At 50.0% G+C, this 22,451-nt stretch overlaps 8 protein-coding genes across 8 annotated transcripts; 2 read left to right on the forward strand and 6 right to left on the reverse strand.

The window, feature by feature from the left end:
- Positions 1-39: 39 nt before the first annotated feature.
- On the reverse strand, positions 40-798 carry NCS57_01375300 (uncharacterized protein; the record flags this gene model as incomplete). Its single annotated transcript, XM_053063377.1, has 1 exon — positions 40-798. Exon 1 carries the CDS (start codon positions 754-756, stop codon positions 40-42), a length of 717 nt encoding a protein of 238 aa, XP_052906710.1. The 5' UTR covers positions 757-798.
- A 1,222-nt stretch (positions 799-2,020) lies between these two features.
- Positions 2,021-3,273, reverse strand: NCS57_01375400 (uncharacterized protein; the record flags this gene model as incomplete). Its single annotated transcript, XM_053063378.1, has 2 exons — positions 2,021-2,663; positions 2,714-3,273. The coding sequence occupies 2 exons, from the start codon at positions 3,271-3,273 to the stop codon at positions 2,021-2,023; spliced, it is 1,203 nt and encodes a 400-aa protein (XP_052906711.1).
- Positions 3,274-4,015: 742 nt separating this feature from the next.
- On the reverse strand, positions 4,016-7,174 carry NCS57_01375500 (uncharacterized protein; the record flags this gene model as incomplete). Its single annotated transcript, XM_053063379.1, has 11 exons — positions 4,016-4,042; positions 4,099-4,188; positions 4,237-4,387; positions 4,436-4,627; positions 4,683-5,705; positions 5,758-5,791; positions 5,854-6,041; positions 6,097-6,192; positions 6,239-6,816; positions 6,915-6,993; positions 7,062-7,174. The coding sequence occupies 11 exons, from the start codon at positions 7,172-7,174 to the stop codon at positions 4,016-4,018; spliced, it is 2,571 nt and encodes an 856-aa protein (XP_052906712.1).
- A 429-nt stretch (positions 7,175-7,603) lies between these two features.
- NCS57_01375600 (uncharacterized protein) lies at positions 7,604-12,287 on the forward strand (the record flags this gene model as incomplete). The annotated part of the gene is made up of 8 exons (XM_053063380.1): positions 7,604-7,864; positions 7,923-7,946; positions 8,002-8,194; positions 8,246-8,692; positions 8,746-9,354; positions 9,405-9,519; positions 9,574-9,861; positions 9,923-12,287. The coding sequence occupies 8 exons, from the start codon at positions 7,604-7,606 to the stop codon at positions 12,285-12,287; spliced, it is 4,302 nt and encodes a 1,433-aa protein (XP_052906713.1).
- A 1,917-nt stretch (positions 12,288-14,204) lies between these two features.
- Positions 14,205-15,894, reverse strand: NCS57_01375700 (uncharacterized protein; the record flags this gene model as incomplete). Its single annotated transcript, XM_053063381.1, has 3 exons — positions 14,205-15,320; positions 15,369-15,590; positions 15,640-15,894. The coding sequence occupies 3 exons, from the start codon at positions 15,892-15,894 to the stop codon at positions 14,205-14,207; spliced, it is 1,593 nt and encodes a 530-aa protein (XP_052906714.1).
- A 1,879-nt stretch (positions 15,895-17,773) lies between these two features.
- Positions 17,774-19,017, reverse strand: NCS57_01375800 (Peptide hydrolase; the record flags this gene model as incomplete). The annotated part of the gene is made up of 4 exons (XM_053063382.1): positions 17,774-18,007; positions 18,059-18,363; positions 18,410-18,824; positions 18,871-19,017. The coding sequence occupies 4 exons, from the start codon at positions 19,015-19,017 to the stop codon at positions 17,774-17,776; spliced, it is 1,101 nt and encodes a 366-aa protein (XP_052906715.1).
- An 861-nt stretch (positions 19,018-19,878) lies between these two features.
- Positions 19,879-21,135, reverse strand: NCS57_01375900 (uncharacterized protein; the record flags this gene model as incomplete). The annotated part of the gene is made up of 1 exon (XM_053063383.1): positions 19,879-21,135. Exon 1 carries the CDS (start codon positions 21,127-21,129, stop codon positions 19,879-19,881), a length of 1,251 nt encoding a protein of 416 aa, XP_052906716.1. The 5' UTR covers positions 21,130-21,135.
- A 186-nt stretch (positions 21,136-21,321) lies between these two features.
- On the forward strand, positions 21,322-22,359 carry NCS57_01376000 (Abhydrolase-3 domain-containing protein; the record flags this gene model as incomplete). Its single annotated transcript, XM_053063384.1, has 2 exons — positions 21,322-21,690; positions 21,748-22,359. The coding sequence occupies exons 1-2, from the start codon at positions 21,397-21,399 to the stop codon at positions 22,357-22,359; spliced, it is 906 nt and encodes a 301-aa protein (XP_052906717.1). The 5' UTR covers positions 21,322-21,396.
- Between the last annotated feature and the right edge of the window lie 92 nt (positions 22,360-22,451).

Genomic DNA, 22,451 nt, shown 5'->3' on the forward strand with positions numbered 1-22,451 from the left:
ACGTATAATGCTCAGCTACATGGAGACACTGCCCCTCATCTAGATGCTTGCGATGGCACCCGGGAGATTGGTCATGTCTTCCAAAAAGACATCAACTTCTTTTTTGATTACCTCCATATCTTCGTCAACATCGTCCGTCCACCGATGGATGTAAATAGTCTTCATGCCGCACTGTTTGGCGCCCCGTAAATCGTAGATGTGGGCCGCAACCATCACCACCTCCTCTGGGTCCAGCTTGAGAAGTTCAAGGACCCTTTTGTAAGCAGCCAGGTTGGGCTTATACACGCCCAGTAACTGACTTGAGAACAACATGTTGAAGCTCAACCCCGAGAAGCGAGTAAGATCGACTTGTAGACGAGTAGTCCCGTTGCCATGAACATATGTCTCAAGATCTAGCTCTTCCCGAAGAACCTGGATAGCATTTTTGACTTCTGGCCAGGCTGGTTGCGTGTGCCACGCTTCGATCAGCCGTTTTTTGACATCTGCATCGAAGTGCGATTTGTAGTCCGAAAACCGGTCGATGATGGCATCCAAAGTTTGTGCAAGTGAGATGTCAATATCCTCAGGATCGAGCTTTTGCTGGACGCGCTGTTCATTGTAGACAAAGTACTGCTTCCGCCACTCGAGAGCAAGGTCGGACGCTTCGGCACTGGGGATTGCTGGAGGGAGCGATTTGACCACGCTGCTGTGCCAATCAAGGCAGGTTCCCATGAAGTCAAAGAAGACTGCCTTGATCTTTGGCTTCTGAGATGACATAGTGATTTGCGGGCTTTTGCAACAGGACTGTGAGGGTGTGGACAATGGTTGCTTGGCAATCGAACAATGAGGAGAATTTTGAGATATATACTCGAAGCCTGCGTGAGATTACTAATTTCTTGATTATTAATGTGTTGTTGAAGCCTGCTTGTCTATGGCAATGGATCAACCATTTCAAGCTCGATTCGTCTACCTATGATCTGACTGCGTCAGCACCGGCAGCTAATCATGCCGGGTCAACCGCGTTGTTTACGCGACCCGTGCTAGGATCCAAGGGTTCACGGCTAATGTCTGCCGATGACCTCACTTCTCGTTCTAAGCTTAGGCTGATTTGGACCCGTTCCACAGCTGTCGATTAAGTTGCCTCGGCACCGAAAGAGTCGGCAACACTAACAGGGAACATGACGGCGAAGATGTTGATAAGAACTGGTGAGTGTGGGGACAGAAAAGTCGTAAATAGAAACAAAATGCCCGAGGCTAGATTGATCAAAGATTAGAGGCCTTCCCCGCATTCTGATGATCTATAAATCCCAGGCCTCTTTCTAAGTACTTATGTGCTAATGTAATTATACATATAATGCCGATTATTGCCTCAACCTTTCTTGCATGGCTCGCTGCCAGTCTAGTTTCTGCCTTGTCTCACACAGAAGCTGATAGCTCTATCACTTGGGGACTATGCTCTGAAATTCTCCCCACTCTAGGCTTGCAATGTGCTAAACTCTTCGTCCCTCTGGACTGGGACCATCTGGATGGCGAAAAGATTGAGTTGGGAATGGCAAAGCTGCTAGCTCAAGAACCCGAAAACCGCAACGGCAACCTATTTATCAACCCTGGCGGCCCCGGCTACCCGGCCACCAAAGAGGTCTCGGATATTGGACTCGGTACGAACGGCTACACGGGTGATGAGGTAAAGCGACGGTTCGATATCAACGGTCTTGACCCCACGGGCGTTGGACTCAGAACCCGTGTTCAATTCGACATTGATCTCTGGAACCGGCGAATGTCCCTGTTCCCAACCGACGAGGCATCATTTAGCCGCATACCATATTGGAGGGGAGACATCTCGAGCCATGGATAGATATCTGGTGAATGTGACGGTGCCGGCACGTGGGACTGTTCTTAACTCGTGGCTGAGCAATGCATGTATATTACCCCAAGCCTTCTCCATTTTCACGGGGAAGAATTGCATGATTGCAAAGTGTAATTAAGTCAACACTTCCCATACAAGCAATGGATGCTGGAGTTGTATCTGCCAAGTTCCACTCTACTGCGCTCCCGCCTCAGACGGCCCATACAGACCTTCATGAAGAATCAGCGCGGACTTCACTGTAGGCTTGGTGGAGATGACATCTCGCTTCTGCTTGAGATGCACAGAACCCCATCGCAGCAATTCACCAAAGGTTCCTGGGGCACTATCTTTGCCCTCATTCTCATCCCAGAGCGTTCCCAGCGCCGCAGCGTGCGTAAGTCCCTTTCCATGCGTGATCTTCTGCCAGCTGGCTGATCTCAACAGCAGCCACACCAAGTTATACGCCTCCTTGTAGTCTTTCGTCTCTGGGTCCGAATCGACCCGGAGACTGAACAACTCGTACAGTCGTGCACCAGAACCAAAACCGACGGCGTCCTCTGCAGCCCAGTTCTCATGACGAGCGTCAATGCCGAGGATGTTCTCCTGCCAGTACTTGGAACCATTAAATCCATCACCGGCGTCCTCCAGCATGGTCAAACGGCGCCAGCACATGACCTGCGAAACGTACTCAAGAACATGCTGAGGGCCAATCTTGAAGTCCCAGGGCCAGTCTGCGGCTTCGCTGAAATCAATGTCCCTTACAAAGGCGAGGGCAGGGTTTGCACTGATGCCTTCGTAGTTGTTTCGGCCCTCCCAAAGATGCAAGAACAGCTTATGCCTGCGAGGTTGTTAATAAATGCCAATGGAGGGGCTAAGTAGGAGGGTTACCATCTTTCAATGAAGGGATTGCCTTTCCGGGACGCAGTGAAGTGATTGGCGATTGTCTGTCCATACATGAGAGGCACAGCTACTTCAATCGGCGATTTAGGATCCGTGATAAGGTCCCAACACACACGATCCATGCTTCGTAGTAGGACACACCCGACATCTATGGCCACACCGCCATGCCCAAACAATAGAGCTCCTCTGAGAAAGTCCATAGAGTGTGGACCAACATAAGGTCCGTCCATGGTCCCTTTCACAAAGGTGTCGGGCAACAAGTCCTGACTGGCAAACTTCAAGGCGTGATTTGGCGAGTCGGGTACGACGTCAAGGACGCGAACAGTCCATGAAGGACCACAAATGCGAACCCAATCGGCGACGTTGCGCTGGCACCAAGAGGGCATAGCATCGAGACCGGCATGCCAAAAAGCCCAGACGTTCTTCTCGGAAGTGACAGGCTTATACTGATTGAGCTCAGCAAGGATGTCCTTGGTGGAGCGGGTATCGGGCGTGTCAACGAGTTCGAGTTCAGAGGTGAACTCTTCAGGGATGGAGTAGGTTGCCATAATTGATGATTGTAGTTAAAGAAGATAGATTGTTGGAAGCTAATGAAAAGAAAAAGAGCTGTGTCTGGTACTACTTATACCTTTTGTCTGAGTCTTCTTATATCTCAAGGCCGAGCCGATCACCGCGCGGCGTAGCACTCCTTGTGGCGACTCAACTGGGATGTCAGCACTTTGCCAGAATGGGACAAATATACGCAAAGTGGGCCGTTTTGATGGCTCTTGGCGTCTTTATCAGCGTATCGTATCTCACAATGCTGACGAAATCGCTGGTCTTCGCCAGGTACTGTATGTGGCTGTGGTATACAGATGATCCTCCTCAACTGCCAATCCTTACGTGTTAGTAATAGTCCCGTAACCTGAAGAATATGTTCAACTGGCACCCCAATGCAGATATTTTCTCGGCATCTTCGGAACGCGTAAGGATTCCTTTCCTTGAAATGACCGCTCGATTCTGAGGCCCCAAACTGACGTGAGACCCCAACCTGGAACCGCGGTATCATCCTCAACTCACCGGGACTTGGAAGCCGTTAATACTGGCCGGGGAATTTGAACACTGACAGTAGCAATATTTGGATACAAATTTATGAGCGCTGGAGGCATCTTTGAAAGTCTTTTTCAGAGAATGACTAAACAGGTTAAGCTCCATCAACGCAAGAACAACCACCAGACTCCTGCTCGTATTCTATCACGTCTATGGGTGCAAGTACTCCATGGCTTCCCCCGCGCTGGCTCTGCAGCAAAGCTAGTTATCAAGGACAAATTTGAGGTCCTGAAAAGAATTAGCGTTGGTAACTGGGGGTGCGCTCGATTGTTGCTAGTCCTTACGTCGAGCCCTTCATTCTGGGTGTCCTCCGCACGGCTATCCAGTGAGAACTTGGCCAGGCCGCTTTTCTTCTTCTGAAGAGTGACAATGTTCTGGGATCAATGTTAGCACTGTCTTCATAAACAATGTCAGAGTCATACCTCCTCCACAGTGTTCTGCACGATGTATTTTATAATCGTCACTTTGCGTGTCTGTCCTATGCGGAGAGCTCTTCCGATGGCCTGCTGCTCAACTGAAGGATTCCATTGTGGCTCCACGATATGAACACGGTCAGCTGCCGTTAACGTGAGCCTGGCTAGGTTAGCATGAAGCTATAGAGTTTGATGAGGATGGGCGTACCCAACAGCCCCTGTTTCAATCGACAACAGCAGCACAGGAATTCTGTTGTCAGGGTCAAATTGAAACTCCGATAGTCGCTCCGTGCGATCAGAGATGCTGACTCGTCCGTCGATCCGGCGACATTGAATTCCATTCTCAGTAAGCATTCGCTCAAGAAGGTCCAGCGTCGATCGCCAAGCCGTGAAAACTATGCTGTATGTCGGTAAGTATCTCGTCCTGGGGATGGACTGAGGGGCAGGGAGCGTACTTTTTAGAACCAGGAAGCGAACCTCTGATATTTTTAATCACCGAGGAGAGCTTTGTGGAGTTACCAAACAAACCATCCCCTGGCCCAGGAGTTGCAGGGCTAGATACCCGGCTCGGGGAGCCCGTGGCAGACAAGGAAGGTGCCGGGGAGAGTGATGACTCTTGTCTCATCGATGGAGCAAGTGTCCTTCTGTTTGAGCTTTTCAGAGCCCGGGAGCATTCAGGGCACGTCTCAAGTCCGTCAAGGAACGTCGTTGTCTCTTTGGAGTCTCCACAACAGAACTCGCAGAGAGCCTCATCTCGACTGGAAACGTGAAAACTGCCATGGTTGCAAAGCCTGCGGAGTTTCATGATCGTGGTGAAGAGGATGGTGTAATTGTTGGCCTTCGACTTTTTGCTGACCACGTCGTCGAATTGCCTTTGACAGTCTGCGAGGATTCCTTGGTAGAGTCCCATCTCTTTTGGTGTAAGCGAGATTTTGACCTCGGTTGTTTCGTAGGGGGGAAGGTCCAGGTAGGTCTCGCCTCGACGGAGACAAATGGTTCTGAGGAGAATCCTGAGATTTCGGAAGCCGTTATGAGGGTCTTCCCTTAGCGGATTAACGATGTGTTTGTCGAAAAAGGAGTGTTCATCAAAGGGCCGAAAGCGAAGAAACTTGAGAAGAGAGCGCAAGTCATCGAGGGAATTCTGGATTGGAGTACCTGTCAAGCACCATCTTCGGCTGGCTTGAAGATTTTGGATGGCTTTGAACCTCTGTGTCGAGTGGTTTCGAACGTAATGAGCTGTAGGTGATGTGAGTAAGGGGAAATGAAGACTTGGGATCAGGGGTTTTGGGCTATTGTCACCTTCATCAAGCACAATTCTGAACCAAACAATGTTCTGAAGAACTTGACGACCTTTATAATCGGCAAGAAGAGTTGGATAAGTCGTCAAAACGACATCGTAGTTAAAAAGGTCTTGGGCGGTCTTGGCACGATCATCGCCATGAAATATTGCGGTTCTCAAGGCTCCTCGCTTCAAATGTCTGAATTGTACAACAGTCAGGTCTCACTCTCCAGCAACTTGGAGACACTCACTTCTCAATCTCAGATAGCCAGACATTTAGAACTTCTATATAAAGGAATAAGTCCGGGAATGTTGGGACGGAAGAAGGAGGGATAACGATAACGTACGATGCGAAGTTGCAACAATCAAAGTTGCTCCCGTGGGCCTGGGAGGAGACGAGTCGAGGTTCGTCTCAAAATCTCGAGTAGCTGGTTTCGAACAAGTGATAGCCGCTAGAGTCGTCAATGTTTTGCCAAGTCCCATGACGTCTGCAATGACGCCACCTAAACATAACTCAGGCGAGTTTGAAAAGAACCTGATAACATCTTGTCAGTCGTGCGAGATAAAGAGATGTACTGTAAAGGCCTTACTGTGGTCCAATCAAACCCCGGATCTCTGATGCCGTCGAGCGGCAAAAATGGGGATTCTCTCTCTTCAGAATGAATCTAACGCCATCTTTCTGGTGGCTGCACAACTTAGTATCCCTGAAGTTATGAGAAGCAAGTGAAATACCTCTTCAGTGGAGTCAAGATAAGCGCCTGTTCGATTTCGCTACCTTCGTTGGCAGGAATGGCGGATGTGCAATCGAGAGAGTCCAGAAGACGGTTGAGTTCTTCACTGGCTTGTGAGGATTTGGGGTCCGTTTTCGCCGGGCCAATATGTGCCCTCATGTCAGCGAGTTCTTCACCAAAGCAGAGGTAATGGGGATTGATGTATCTGACGCCGGATTCGAGGGAACAAGGATGCTGGAGATAGGCACATGCGGCTGCAAGTGCGTCCCCCACCGCATCGGTGAGATCTTCGGGCCCAAGAATATTCACGGAGATATCAATGATGCGTTTCTTGCCGCTGGCTCGGCCAATCGTCGAGATTGGACATATAGCTTTGAATGTGAGATTTGAGAACTTCTCCAGCGACCCCAGTTGTCTCGCCCTGATCTGATCCAGAATACCGATTCTCTGCCCATCACCGAGGGTCAAATGGTAATTGTCCTTGCCGGCAACGATGTTGAAGACATGGAAACGGCTCCATGGGGAATGGAAATTCTTTGGTATGGCGGTGGCATCGATTTGTGCCTTGGCGTCACACATCTTCAAAGCGTTGTGGTTAGAGACTCATCCATACCGTTAAAGAGAGGAAGGCATGGTTTTGGGTATTCTGGTAGCCTTGAAAATGAGAGATGACGTACAGCGCCGTAGCAGATACTTTCAAACGGGCCTGGCGACACCAAGTCTACCATCGCAACATCATCGTCTCTGTAGCACGACCTGTAAGCGCAAAATTATTGCCTGTAAGACTCGTGGCAGGTTTCTCAAGTACTCCTGTGGGTACTCACCCAGCCGCATCTTTGGCGCTGATTCGAGCTCTCTTGGAGCTTGTTGGGGCCTCACAAGCGCCGAAGTTCTCCTGGATAATATCATAGTGAGTTCTTTTGCATAGGTTCGACATCTTTAGGTGCTGACTGATAAAGAAAGGTGGAAATGCCGAAGGGAAAAATCGGTGACGAGACTCAACGCCATCCCCCTTCGTGCATGGCTCATTTTCAACCCCCTGAGAGCCTTGCGGTGCGCCTGCATGCGGCGCAGGGGCTGTACGGAGGCTTTGCTGACTTGGCATGCATCATTTTGGCCAATCATCATTTTGAGGCTGCTCAGGCTTAACGCCGCCTCCATTCGTGCCTCACCAAACATTGATCATAAGGATGCCACGTCAAGCCAAACTCCTCTTTCTCATCTCAACTCTCTATACACTTCTCTTATGAAGAGGAACATGTTTTTTTCATGAATCCCCTCGGGAATAGCGAACTAGAATCACCTGGATTCACGACAAGTTGGAGTTTGATTTCAGCACCATCAAATCAGGCTCCGGTTTCCCCCGATGGCCACCAACGAAAAAGATGGGTTCACGAGGGCCCTGGACGGCTTCCGAACGACCCTCACGCCGGAGCAGCAGAAAGACTTCTCTTTCAACAGCCTTCAGGATGTCCAGGCCAAGATTAAGAGCATACAGGATCGATACGGCCCGGAGAAGAAACTTCGGAACATGAAGCGGCTCTCCAAGTTTCTGGCCGGAATGAAACAAGTCGAAGAACTTGTCACCATCTTTCTCAACGTCCATGAAGTCGTGGCTTTTGTTTGGGTATAAAATATCCGTCTTGCTCCTCCGATATTGTGACGAGTCACTAATATGCTGTTAGGGCCCCATCAAATTCGCATTGATGGTACCTGTAACCCATCCCCGAGAAGGCCACGTTGGCGCTAACAGCACGCAACTAGATTGCGAGCAACCGACTCGAAACCCTCGAGTTATTGCTTGATACATATGTCGAAATCGGAGAAGTCATCCCTAGTCTGCGCCAGTACGAACAGATGTTTAAGAACTATCCCTATCTCAGAGAGGTTCTTGAGCGTTGTTTTCATGATATCCTTGAATTTCACAAAGAAGCTCTCGAAGTGTTTTCAAGGACAGGTGATTGCCTTTTATTTCCACTGGGATATACCGGCTATTAACGAGAATCAGGTTGGAAGAGATACTTCGATTGTGCCTGGAACACGTTCAAGACACGCTGTAAGCCCATCATCGACAGTCTCAAGCGTCACAGAATTCTTTTGTCTGACGAGAAGCTCACTGCTGCTGTCGTCGAAGTTCAAGAAGGTCGTCGTGAGACTCAAGACTTTCGCGATATGGTGGAGGCAAGATTCAGCAACATTTCAAGGCAACTTGAAGCAGACTTAGAGAAGAGGTCTAGAAAAGAGATCGAGGAGAGGAAAGATTCCCTCTTGCAGGCACGACGCACCATCTCCTCACAACTCTCCCCCGGAAACTACGAAGATGATCAGCGATCTGCTTTCTCTCAGTTTTTCTCATCTCCTTCGGGAGACTGGGTGCTCCACGAACCAAGATTCAAAAAGTGGCTTCAATCTTCCAGCGGACAGGTGCTCTACCTTCATGGGATGCCGGGAGCAGGTTAGTAGAGCCAGGACTGCAAGGCGAAGGGGTCGGTACTGACATATTGTGAGGCAAAACCACTCTGACTTCACGTGTTGTCAACTACTTGCAGTCCCGAAAAGACATGCTGAAGGGACCAATTCTCTACTTTTATTTCAAAAGCCGCCAAGAGGACAAGAGGTCGATGGGCGGCATGCTTCGCGCCCTTCTCAAGCAGCTCATTCATCAAGAAGATAGTGCTGTTGACTATATGCGCGAAAGGTGGTCTTCAGCGAGCGAATCTGACTTGACATCTCTTCCTGTGCTGCAAGAGTCGGTACAAGATTGCCTTGCTACTCAACAAGGAGGAACCATCGTCCTAGATGGACTTGATGAGTGTCAAGATGAACGGGGTACTTGCCAAGAGCCTCGGATGATTATTGATTGGATTCAAAATAACCTGATCTCGGAGGCTCGCTTGCAGGGCTACCCTATCCGAGTCTTGGTGTCGAGCCAACATGTCAACTTTCTCGAAAAGGAGTTGACCGAACACCCCAGCATCAGGTTGGACCAAGATGCGGGACATCTTCACAACATCCAGGCATATGCTAAGTCCAAGGCATCCAGGATCCAAGAGAGATTCTTCCTGACAGACTCTAAGCGGGATAGCATTGTTGAAAAAGTGTCTGCTTCATCAAATGGTTAGTTTAAAGGTTGCGTAGAAGCAAGAACACAATGGCTGATATTCCAGCAGGCTTTTTCCTATATGCAAGAGTTGTGCTGGATAATCTCATGGAACAAGGTTCTCAGAGTGAACTCGACGAAGAACTTGACACACAAAATTTCCCAGAGGATCTTGAAGCTGCGTAAGCCTATTCACTATCCTTGAATGACACCAGAACTGACAACTCTACAAATAGCTATGAGCGTGTTGTCATTCGCGTTCTTGATCATGGAAGCAGGTCCAAAAAGGCTGCTGCTTCGAAAATTCTTGGCTGGATGACATGTGCAGCCAGGCCGCTACACTGGAGAGAGATCCAATCTCTGTTTTGCATTGACCCAGAGCGTGGGGAATGCATTCCCGGACGCCGACGCGTGGACAGTTGCAAGGCTCTTTGCAGCTCGCTTGTCGAAGAAGACCTACCCGATGAAGCGGAAGGGGAAGTACGAGAGCCAGTTGTAAGGCTTGTCCATAACACTGCAGGAGGGTAAGCCAGTGTCTTCCATTTACAAGGACATTACATTCTAACCATCACCTTTTCGCAATAGTTATCTTGTCCATACGGGACGTATCAATCTACTAGACACACATGCCAGCATGACAGTGTTCTGCTCGCAGTATCTGGCATCCCAACCATTTCAAGATGGGCCACGAGCCGAAACTATCCAAGAATTCGCAAAAACCGGGTATTACAGCTTTCTGGATTATGCCGTGGCATCATGGACTCATCATCTTGCCCTCATTTCCAAAGATTCATCTTCACTCCAAGCCGAAACCCTCTCCAAGCTCATTTCTCGGATAACACGCACCCTTGAATGTTACGAGATTCCCTACCACGGATCATCTGGGGATGAGGTGACTATGCAGAGCCTTGAAGAAATGCTCAAGGCGTGCCTCGTCAACGACAGGAAGTGCCCATTTGAAAGCCGAATTTCGACCATCCGGAACGCTATGGAATCCATTCGCCTTTCAGACCTGGACGACAACGCAAGATCCATCTTTCTCATGCTCAATGGGGTGTCTTGCTTCAAATGCCCGAAACGAAACTGTCACAACTTTAGAATTGGGTTTTCAAGTTGGAAGAACCGAGATGACCACGTCAAGCGCCATGAGAGGCCTTTCAGGTGCTCCAATGGAGGCTGCTATCGCGCCATGATTGGCTTTCCATCTCAATCTGATCTTCAGAGTCATACCCGACGATGTCATCCTACGCCCGAGCCCTCGGCCTTGTTTTCGAACCGAAGAGCAACTAGACCACGGGACATCTTTGATGCTTGTACCAATGGAGACTTGGAGCAAGTAAAAGCTTTTCTTGAGCAAGGGGTCGATGCCAATGCACCAAGCAGGCCCAAAGGCAGATGGACACCTTTTCGGTTGGCAGCGAAACACGGACAGCACCACATTTGCCAATTCCTGGTTGAGACAGGGGCTCAGAAAGCCTTTGGGTTCAGGGATGACTCGGCTTTGGACCATGCCATCCAAACATATGATGATGAGCTTATTTGGCTGGTTATCTGTGCTGCTAGTGATCAAATGAAAACAAGGTTCATTGAGAGTGGGAAACTTGGTGACACAATTTCGCGTCTTCTCGGATCTTACAGCAATAACAAATCGCCAGAGGCACTTCGGGCTCTCCTCTCCCTGTGCGACCCGATCTCAGTTGAAGATTTGCCGGACAACTTGAAACCAGATAAGTTGCTCTATGAAATCGTTACCGGGACAGAGCTGTTTTCACAATTTGAGGTCGCTCTGAACTGGGCTCTGTCAAAGAGTCACTTCCACGACCTCACACTCGGCTTGACAGATGCGGCGCGGCCAGACTGTAATTCGACAGCCGCAAAACGCTATGCGCCGCTCACAAAGAGATACGAGAATGACGATTCTCTCCTACATGTTGCGAGCAGAGGGTCAAGGGTCTCCATCACGCGCCATCTACTGCATCAATTGAAGCAGCCAGATATCACTGCAACGAACGCCGATGGCAACACACCTTTGCATGAATTCATCAACAGATCATGGGACTATTATTGGAACGATGGACTCGACGTCGCCAAACTCCTAGTCGAGGCAAACAATGGTGCCGCTGCAAATATGAAAAACAATCATGGCCAGCTACCGATCCACCTTGCCTGCGAAAAGAAGCAAGAGGAAATAGTGGTGGCTCTTGCCAGCCATACTCATGATCTCAACTCAAAGGACTCAGAGGGTAACACGGCGCTCATGAACGCCGTGAAGAAAAAGATGACCCAAGCAGTCGAGGCACTTCTTGAGACAAAACGCGTAGATGTTTGCAGACGGAATCGCAATGGGGAGACAGCCTCCGATTTGGCACTCCAACGAAAAGATGTAGGCATACTCCAATTATTGCACTCTTCTTACCAGGCGTCGCCATTCGGTCGACCAGGCTTGAGCGAACTTTTCGGGAAAAGCCATCTTGAATCTTACTTGAACTCTCAACATAAGGAGCTATGGGCGCAGCTTGAGAAGATATTGGACCCTGGCATTTTCGACACATGGCTTCAACTTGAAGTACCAGATCAGAATTCAGAGTCTATCTCCGCCAAGCCCGTCCGTCGATTACTGTCACTTGGGCGGATCGTCGCAGCAAAAACATGGTTGTCGTCCGGGAAGGTTTTTTGCTCCGATAATGAGGTGGATGATCTGTGGGAGTTGGTCAGGGAAAACGAGGATGACGAGCTTCGGGCATTGGTGCTTCTCCAAGGGCAAAAGGCCCAAGATGTTTGGAACGAGCTGCTTCCCACCGTGAAGAAGCTCTTAAAGAATGGTTCCCTTGCTCCCCATTTGCTAGGGTTTTTGGAGAATGATTGGTACGCTCGTCGAGTCCTCACCAACCAAGCCGAAGTCCAGGACGATGTGGAGCTAGTGGGACTACTTGGTAGAACGACTGGCTAACGGGGATGGCAGATTTTGAGGCACCACAACCTAAATGGATTGTAGGGGCGTTGTTTGTTTGTGGGTTAGCCTAATATTGAAACGGACTTCTTCTCTGAATGAACTTGATTGCTTGATCGAAAGCTTTTGCTTGGGGGTGAACATGGTTTAAGACGCATGGGGCAATTTGCTAACTTACCCATAAAAACTACACTGTCTTGTATGAGGCGCGGCATCGTTATATCATTCAGTGTCTGGAATGGTTTAAGGTGTTTCAGTGTATGCAAGAGTGACGGGGCAGCATCTAGTGATGTCACTAAAGACAGGACTGGCGCCGCGGAGCCATGGGTCGATAGGGTAATTCGGAGGTGGAGATGCGTTAAGACGCAGGGTCGCCACGGTGATCCGGTCACAATCGCTGCCATGGACTACTTGTTCTCCCACTCAGGTTTTCAATCCTTCCACAGCCACACAAAGCTGGGTTGGTATACCCTGCCTGACCCAACTTCGATGATGGAAGCTTGTTGCTGAAGACTAGCCGACGGGGGACCGCAACAAGGAGATTTGAAGTTGACAACACTAAAGATATTCATGCTTAACAACGACAATTGACATATCGCTAAGGTACAACTCACGCAACATGTGTAATTTCAAGCGCAGGGCTGTCGGCGATTGCGTCAAGAATCGAGATTCGAGAGCCAATAAGCTCCCATGAAGATTCGTCGAATCTCCCCTCGGCCGATGCGTTGTTAAAGCCTGGCTTTTGAAGGGCAAGATTCTGCTCCGTTGTGTGAGCGCACGACAGGGCTGCGAGGATGCCTATTGCGATAGATTTGGACGAGGTCATTCTGGGTCCCTTGGCAGATAGTAGAGGAAGAATGGTCCATGCCATTTTTATATAGGTTTGACCTCCTTTTAAACATTGATGCTGATGTTGGCGCCAACATAGTGGCTTTCCAAGAGAGCAATTTTAGGAGCTGAGCGCCCGATAAAAAGACCGCAATATTAGTTGTTGGGAGTAGGCATCAGGATGTTTGCTTCTAGCTAGCCGGGTTAACTTGACTATTAGAAGACCATGCAAGTAATGGGTTGAGTCCAAAAAGAAAGGCGTCTGTTTGCAACCCCTTTAACCCCAAGCTCGCTAGTCCTGTCTATGCCTAGATGTCCATTTACATCCAAGCCAGTGGTTTTGAAAAATAGCAGCACGGATCAGCTTGGCGTCAGGAAAAGGCTCTTGCCCCCTCGGTAGTGTCAATACTACTCGCTAATAGTTTAGCTTGATATTGGGACTGCGCTGTCAGCATGGCAGATTGGATCAAAAAGAACGAGATAACGTAGCTGTGCGAACGGGCATGCATCCAACAACAGTGGCGATAGGCTATGCACAAACATCAAGAGTTGCCAGACAACCGTGGAAGGAACTGTATTTGTAAACAAAGCTTTCCTTCGAAAGCACGACCGCGTGCTCTCCCAGTCCCCAGCCATTGTAGTGCTCAGATAAATGCCTTGCCATTTAATGCATGAAGTGATTGGCCTGTTCAAGGACGCGCTGAGCTTAGCTGGCACTGCTTTTTCTCACAGGATTCCCTTGATCATTAGAGAATGCTTTAAAAACAAGAGGATGAGCAACACTGATGACTGAAGGGGGTATACAGGCTTGAAGAAGAGATGAAGCCAAGGTTCGCATGCGACTATTAATGGCAAGAAAAAAGAGGCAACAAGAGAGTGTAGAGAGATCTAATCTAACAGTTATAGAGAAAGGAATAGAAACGACAAAGAGAGGAAGTCCGTGTCAGGACGCGTTGTTTTATGTCAGCCGTAGGAAGCAAAATCCTGTCAGTCGCCCGCCTTCGCCACCAACCTACACCAGAGGACACCTCGCTCCATCATCAAACCAACGTACTAGTCATACCAGTAAAGAAGAGCACAGTATCTCGTCTACTGAGGTCGCAAGGCACCCTTCTCCGACTCACTCCATCGTCCGTGAATGTACTGCCGCGCAGTCTTTCCCCAGAACGCAACCGGAACTGCCAGGGCACCGAGGAAGAGAATCAAGCCACCAATCAGCATTGTTGGGGCCATGACTTCCTTATCCTGAACCCATCCCATAATAGCGGTGCCAATCCCGAAACTGACCATGTTGCCCGTGAAGAGTTGGACAGCTAGTGCAGCTACTGCCCATTGGGGGAATGCCTCAGTGATCCAGAGCGTAAAGGCCACATTTCCTGTCAGGTAGCTGAAGATGCTGATTCCGGAGGCAACGTAAAGCAAGATTGGTTTCCAGTTATTGTTAATCGCGACTCCGTTGAGTATCACGCTAACCAAGCCAGACACAACAGGCATGGCAAAGGCCGGCAAGTAAATCTCTGCATGACGAATACCGCCCGATCGCAGGGAATAGTAGCGAGTGAACCAGGAAGCGAGAGGACCGCTGGCAGGGAAGGCCAAAAGCGAACCGATGATGCCAGCAATGCCAATCCCGACTCCCTTGGTTTGCGGATCCAGGTCCCAGAGTCCCACCAAGACAGCTGGTTGAGAAATGTTCAAAAAGATGATGCCGCTCAAGTTGACACCCGTGAGGAGAGCAACCCAGAATGTGAGGGGGTTGAGGATGCAGAGAATCATCTGCATGTAAGTCACACCCATGGCCTTGAAGTTGGTTCCAGGCGCTCGGTTGACACCGAATCTCGCCCAGAAGCTTCGTTTTGGGGGAACGTCTGGAAGTGGTCTCTCCGAGCCGGAACTCTCGACATCCTCCCAGTCATCGTAAACCCTGACCTTTTCCGAGCTGCTCTGCACGAGCACACGACCATCAAGAGCAACTGGTGGTCTCTCAAAGTAGGTCTCGGGAACAAGGAATATGACCAAGGCGAGGGCAACCAGGCAAGGCGCAGACCATACATTGTAGATCGAACGCCAGTTCTTGCATACGTCCGCTATGAATGGTAGAATGAGGAGGCTTAGTTTGATGAACGCTGAGCCGACACACCAGAACAGGGACAGCGCATTAGGTCGTTCATGAATGAAGGTGCCATCGATGATGATGAGTGTGCACTGGACAGGTCAGACATGATACATTCGATGGAGATGAGTTGCACTTACCATGCCAACGGATGTACCAACTGCCAGAGCCTGAAAGCAAAGGGTGACTATCAACTCTTCAAAGCTCCCTGCTGCTCCAGCCCAGAAAGTGGCTATGCTTGTGATGGTAGCTGCACACAGAAAGACAGGCCGTCGTCCGAGAGCAGTAGAAAGTGGAATCCCGACAAGGTATCCCAAGCCAGTAAAGAGGGTCATTGCGGAAGAGAGCGGCTGGGTGTTTCGCTAGAAATAAATTAGCCTCATCTACTCTGTAAAGAGACTGTCAACATACGTCTCCAAACTCATCTTTAATTGCCAACATGAGAATCCCAGGAAGAGTAACCTCAAATGAGGCCACCACTGAGTACAAATTGACGGCAAAGAACGCAAAAAACCGCTTCGAAGATCGCCATGTCAGAGGATCTCGATGGGAGGTGCTGGGGATCGGTAGTTTGAGGACTCTTCCGGCCGAAGAAACAAAGAATACGCTGCCTGCAGCGTGAAGGGAGTCACGGTTTGGCTTCGCCAGTCCTTCGAGAGAACTCATGGTGTTGATGATATCCGCATGACACTCAACATAGACCTGAAATCCACGACTGGGAGACGAGCTGGTTTTATGATACAGTCAACTTGGGCCCTGATTCTCTTAAAGTTTATAAAAGTTCCGTCAACAAACCCCGCGGGCGCCGCGACACGCTCCAGGCCATACTGAATCCGACCTGGCACTCAGTGGCTTTGGGAGCCCACGTAGCACTGCAATCAATCAGCGGGCGCCGTTGAGAGTTGGCGTCCCGGCAGCGCGTCACTCCATTGGCGCTGTATTTATTTAAACTTTTCTAGGCTGCTCTAGAAGTTGGATCGCCAGGGGCCTCTCGCTTGAGGGTGTTAGTGCGCCTGCAGAGAACTTCGAATAACAAGGATTCCCGGCCGTTGAAGCCCAATGGGCGAGGCGAGGGAAGGGCCGGGCAAGGGAGGAACCGTTGAAGGTTTGCTCCAACGACAAGGCTGTCCCTCTTTCGGTTAAGTCGGAATGAGACCAAGGGTCCTGGTGCGTGGGTGACATTACGGTAGCTGCGGTGCCTCTGCAGGCGAGACACATTGGTGAAACCCATCTGCCGAGGCTTGCTTTTGCGAACCGGGACATGCCATCAAGGTATGTTGAAGCTATTCTGGGCTCGCTTTTGAGGCGTTAAGCCGTCGGTCCGGATCGTAAAATGAGGCACGCCATGATCTGCAAGTGGCTGTCCAGATGAGCATGAATCTTCATCATAGCCAGCCTTACATACTCGCCCGGCACTTGAACGCTGAAATTGGAAAGCATGCATCCACCTGGCACATGAGATATGACTGAAACCGGGGAACCTGGTTCTAGAGCCAAGGCTGTGCAATAAAAGCGAAACCCCTAAGCTCGGCATCTGCCGGCTGGGGATGACGTCCTCGCTTAACAAGCAACACGGGGTCTGCGACGAGAAGGAGTTAGCGTGCATGTCACGTCAAACAGTGGTGAGTGATGGATAGAGTTGTTTACACGTTGCAGGTCCTGCAGCTTCTGTTTGATACTTTCCTCAGCTCAGCCTTGATACCACGTCCATGCGTCTCAGAGCACGGATTCTTGTCTCTCACAGCATCTGCCGACGCATTGTTCATCCTTGACGCTCATCCTCCCCGTATTGAAGTGCAAGGACCATTCCCCAGACAAGCTTCTTGACGAAAACAAATACCTCGTTTATCGCGAGCTCCACCAGGAGTTGGAGTTGGGTTTCAAGTGATCAACAGCAGTTCGGAAGTCCGGATGATACCTTGCAAACCCATAATGCGCTGAATTACTCATTTGTGATAGAAACGGTATCCGCTTGCCGAGCCGTGCCGCTCCGGAGGCGTCTGTGTGCCGATGTGCGAGCCGTCCGCGCGGGTTTGGCGCTCGACCTTTTCTAACGAGACACGGTGTATGGCTACCAGGGAATGCAAACTCTATCATTCTATATGTTTCACTGCCTCATCTTCATACCTGACTTGGACTCTGATTTCAGCTCCTGTTGATCTGATGGGTTGCTCTGTTGCGTCACGCGTGGCTTCAAGTCTCGGCAATGACCTTGAGCTGTTCTCTGTAACGGCTCAATACCGTCGTTAACTACCGATCAAAAGCAAGAAATTCTGACAAGGTCTGGGGCCATAATGCAGAAGCCAACAAAAGTGCTTGTTTGTAGTGGTGGGTGGCTTAGGTGGATGGATCCATGAGGTTGCAATGTGCTCAAAGATGAGACAGACATGGTCGTGACGGAGATGGACCAACGCGACGCGAAGCATAAATGTTATATTTGATGTACTATATGCAGTCTAATGTACTTCGATCTCTTATTTATGCGGCACTAGAGAAGATGTGCTCCTTAGAGTGCTTTCTTGTCAAGATGCATAGCTACCCTACATCACAGCGAGGCAAATCCGAGCTCATAGGTAAAACCAATGACGACCTTGACAAACTCGGCAACATGACCAAAGTTGACGGTGCTGATGGTATCCTGAGCACTGTGGATGTACGGGCTGCTGTCATCAAAGGTTGATTCGAAGACAAATGCCGAGGGATAGCCAACTCTGGTGGCCGAGGCGTGGTCAGAGCATCCATATCCGCACTTGGTGTCGACAGCGGGAAGAGTAGAGTACTTTGGTCTGTTAGCAAACGTCCTAGTTTTTCATCCAAGTGGTTTACTTACAGCGGTGATGATCTTCTTGGTGAACGCAGTCAAGGAAGCGTCGACGTTGTCAGTGATGACGCCGATAACCTGCCTGGAACCAGGCTTGACATAGCCAGTCATATCCTGGTTAAGCATAGCCTTGACATCACGGCTTTCGCGGAGATACTGCTGGAAGATGGCACCACTGCCGAGCAGACCCGCCTCCTCACCAGCATACCAGTGGAACTCGATAGTGTTCTCTGCCTGGTTCGATGCGACGCGAGAGTCGGTAAGCAAGACACGGAAAGCCTCAAGGATAGTGGCAGAACCCGATCCATCATCATCTGCAACATATTAGACTGGCTTCATCATACATCTAAAAACACTTACCAGCACCAGGAGCACGGCCCGAGGCACGGTTTGAGAGGTTGACAGAGTCCTGATGAGCACCGACAACAATAGTCTTGGCGCTCTTGCCAGGAATAGTAGCAATAATGCTAGGCTGTCTCCACGAATGTGTAAAGGTCTTGACGTTCACATTGGTAGCTCCGCTGGCGCTGATGATGGCCTGGACCTGACCCAACAGCCACTCAGCAGACTGCTGGCCGTAAGAAGCCGTGTAGTATCTGTTCTGAAAGTTGGAGAAGGTGGTGAGGAAGTCACGAAGCCTGGTCTGGCTCAGCTTGGGCAGAAGGGCGTTGACGGCAGTCTGCTGTGAGACAGCGGTGGGGAAGCCGGCAAGGACCTGGAGGCTGATGGGGGGCTCTTCGTCAAGATCAGTGATGTCGATGAAGTGCTTGTGTTCCTATAAAAGTTAGCTAGAAGAATGGAGCTTTAGCGTGTAGACTCACGGCCCTGAGTGCCCACTTCTCTTCCTCAGTGACAGTTCGAATGTCATCGGGAGCGAGCTGGATCTTGTACAGCTGCGGCGCTGGACGTGGGACCGCGACAGCGCTCGACAGACCGACGAGGGCCGCCAATGCGAGAGACAGATGCATGATGATGGTAGAGCGAATGATCCAGAAATGCCAAGTCTTGGGACAAGTATTGCCTGGCGATCACTCGGACCCGTAGCAGGGAGGTATTTTATACTTGTGCCTTGTGAATCACGATTCTTCCTTAGGAAGGCAAGCAATATTGGACGAATTAATCGTCATCATCATCCGACTCGGCTTGCTACACGTATCCGGCAGGAGGAACATTAAGCATCCTACATGCCACCGTCACATCACAGCTACACGGTCCTAGGCATTGCAAAAGATCCCACTGACGCAATACCCAAGCTGAACCACACAAGCTCCCTCACCTTCCAGAACGATCCTTTATGCCGCGGGATGTTGATACGGGAGAGCTAGCGTTGCATTGCGGGCCGCATCGGCATGAGCCTATTCGGGCAGGTCGAGAAGATTCACGGGGACTTTGGGGGATCTTGGCATTGTAGCGGGGTTTGATCGACCTAGTAGGATGATCAATGCAAATTGATCAGACTATCTTGATTTGAGGGATACTAATCGATGGGCGATTCTCAATTAAGCATGTGGTATTCTCTGTCCAAAGTGGACTGTTTGTCTGGAGTGAAACAGACTAGTCTTCATGTCCCCTGTGCTTCTAGCGATAAGCTTATAGATTTTTCTTGGCTTTCTTTGGATGTTCTATTTCAACCTCATGACCGACGTTGTCAATGCGCAATGCATCGGGATTTGCCCGTGGAGTGGCGGTACTTTGCTTCCCAGCTTGCAAATCCTCACGTTGCCTACCTAGATGGGTACGCAACTGGTCAATGTTGAAGGTTTGAGATCATGATACCAAGTACAGTTCTTAACATTACCATTCTATTTTCCATGTACCGTAACCTGCGCCTAACCTAGTAGTGAACCCCTCTTCACGGGCTCCAACTTCTCAAACGCCTCGGGCGTGGGCAAGTCATACTGATTCCACCTCTCGATGCCATATCTCAACCAGTGAGCATAAGTTCCCTCCACATCATCACTTCCCACATTCTTCCTCCACAAGCTTCCCAGTGTCTCTCCAAGAACCTGCACGATCAAGCCGTGCGCCAACTTGAATCCGAAACTTCTAGACAAGCAGTTTTCCACAATCTCCCTGGCCAACTTCTGATCGTCTGACTCCGGCTGTCCGGCTTCGGGGAGTTTGAGACTCATGAGTTCAAACGCCTTGGGACCGTTCCAGTTTGTGTATTCGTTGATCAACTGGCTTCCGACCATGTACTCGGGTGCAAAGATCTTTGTGGAAGTGTATTCTGGTCCATCCCAGCCTCGTTCTTCGTCGACAGTGCTCATGACCATGGTGATGGCCTGGCCTTGAATGATATAGTCGGTAAGCCGCCGACTGATCTCCTCGTGTCCGGCTGCGGCAAAGGTCTCTCCCAGTAACGGCAGTTCCTTGATGAGCGGGTGTTTGTATAGCCCCTCGGTATTGGTCTTTCCCTCCCAAAGCTTCAAGAGAAGATCGTGACAGGCTTGCCAAAACGCGTTTCCAGGAAGACTGGCGATGAAATAATTCAACAAGCTGTAGCTGCGAGGGCCGCCAGCGTTGTAGGATAGCACTTCATATGGGCTATCAGCGTTTACAATCGTCTCGTTCCACAGTCTGTCAAGGTCTCCAATCTGCATGAACCCAACATCCGTGTAGACGCCGCCATATCGTAGCAGCAGTGGAAATCGCACTAGATCGGAGTAATGCTGCTTGGCAAACTCGCCGTCGAGAGTTCCATTCTTGAAAGCTTCAGGCACAACAGTAGAGTCCTCCAGATCGATCCAGCTACCAATGTAACCGACCGATTTCGGATCGAGGTCAACGACGCGAATCTCCCATCCCTTCTTTGAGAAGCGACGATGCCAAGCGCGAACATTACGCTTGGCATATGGATGTAAAGTATCGTAACCAGAGTTCCAGAAGAACCAAATGTTTTTGGGCGATGTAACGGGACGGAGACTTTTGATGGTGTCATCTACCTCGGCGTCCGATCGGAGATCTAGTTGATCATCGGGGATAGCGTAGTCGCCTTTGGGGATTGAATAAAGGGGATAGGGTGGCATTTTTGCGTCGGGCAAGTCTTGAATCAAATGTGAGATGAGTAAATTGCCCATTAATCGTGAGTTTGTGTCGTTTCTGTGGTAGTAAAAGGGCCTTGGATGTCTCGCTATTTGTACTCATCGCGTGTTCCTATTTCGGTTAGCGCACGATGATTCATTGTTCGTCATGCTAAATCGGTGCCTAGTGCGTGCGTGTACAAAGCTGATGCGAGGATGAAGGTGATGGTTTGGACACCTTGCACAACACACGAGTCAATAAAGTTCATATCTTATTATCAAGCCTTTATTTGCTATTCTAAGCAAGCTCATTTTGGTCAAAAAATGTCTATCGAACAAGACACTGCCTCCACTGGCGCATCCGAGCGCAGCCATGCTGAAATCATCGCCATTGCAGCCAGAGGAAACGAGATCACGGGATTGGACATTTTCCAAAAGACATCAGACGATATCTCTCCCGCCAGAGTCGAACAGTTGATGTCGCAGATGCACGAAGATCAGCCCGTTGGAGGTATCGACATCTCGTATGGGGACAGTGATGCACAGCATCTTCGCTTCTGGAAGTCCAAATCACCGAAAGCTCCAATTGTCGTGTATGTCCACGGCGGGAGCTGGAGAGTAGGCACACACCTGGACTCGATAGGAGCAAAGAAAGTCGACCATTTACTCGCCAAGGGCTACGCATTTGCCACCATCAACTACACCCTCATTCCCTTAGTCAAGGTGGAAGAACAGGTGCAGGAGGTAGCCAACGCGGTCGGCTTCCTGGCCAAGAATGCAGATGAACTCGAATTTGACGATGGACGGGTCATCTTAATGGGGCATAGTTCTGGAGCACATGTCGTCACTCTGCTGGGGACTGACACAAGTTACTTGGAGCGCGCAGGGGTGGATATTCGCACCATACAAGCCGTCATCTCGATCGATGGCTCCAACTACAATGCGTTGGCCGAGATGATGGATAGCCCGGGTCCAATAGCACAAAACGCGACCTACGGACTCGGCTCCGATCCGGAGCGGCTGCGTGCCATGTCGCCGACTTACCACGCTCGCGGTCCTAATGCCCAGGCTTTTCTGCTACTACATGTCCAAAGGCAAGGTGACATTAGACAGGCGGTCGAGTTCGCTGCTGCATTGACTGCTGCGGGCACTGAAGTAGCCTTCCATGTATTCGAGGGCGGGTGGTTTGAAGGTCATATGCAGATGCTACTCAGGCTTGGTGACCCGGAATATCCTGCGACTTCGGTTATGGATAACTGGCTGAATGAGCATGTTCCATTGGCCTAGCTGCTCTCTTCACAGGGGAAAGAGTGGTTAAGACTTTGGAGGTTAAGAAGATTGAGGTCGGGACATTCGTTCTACTTAGGTACTGGGCATAT

The sequence above is a fragment of the Fusarium keratoplasticum genome, chromosome 12, assembly GCF_025433545.1.
Source record: "Fusarium keratoplasticum isolate Fu6.1 chromosome 12, whole genome shotgun sequence".
Taxonomy (NCBI): Eukaryota; Fungi; Ascomycota; class Sordariomycetes; order Hypocreales; family Nectriaceae; genus Fusarium; species Fusarium keratoplasticum.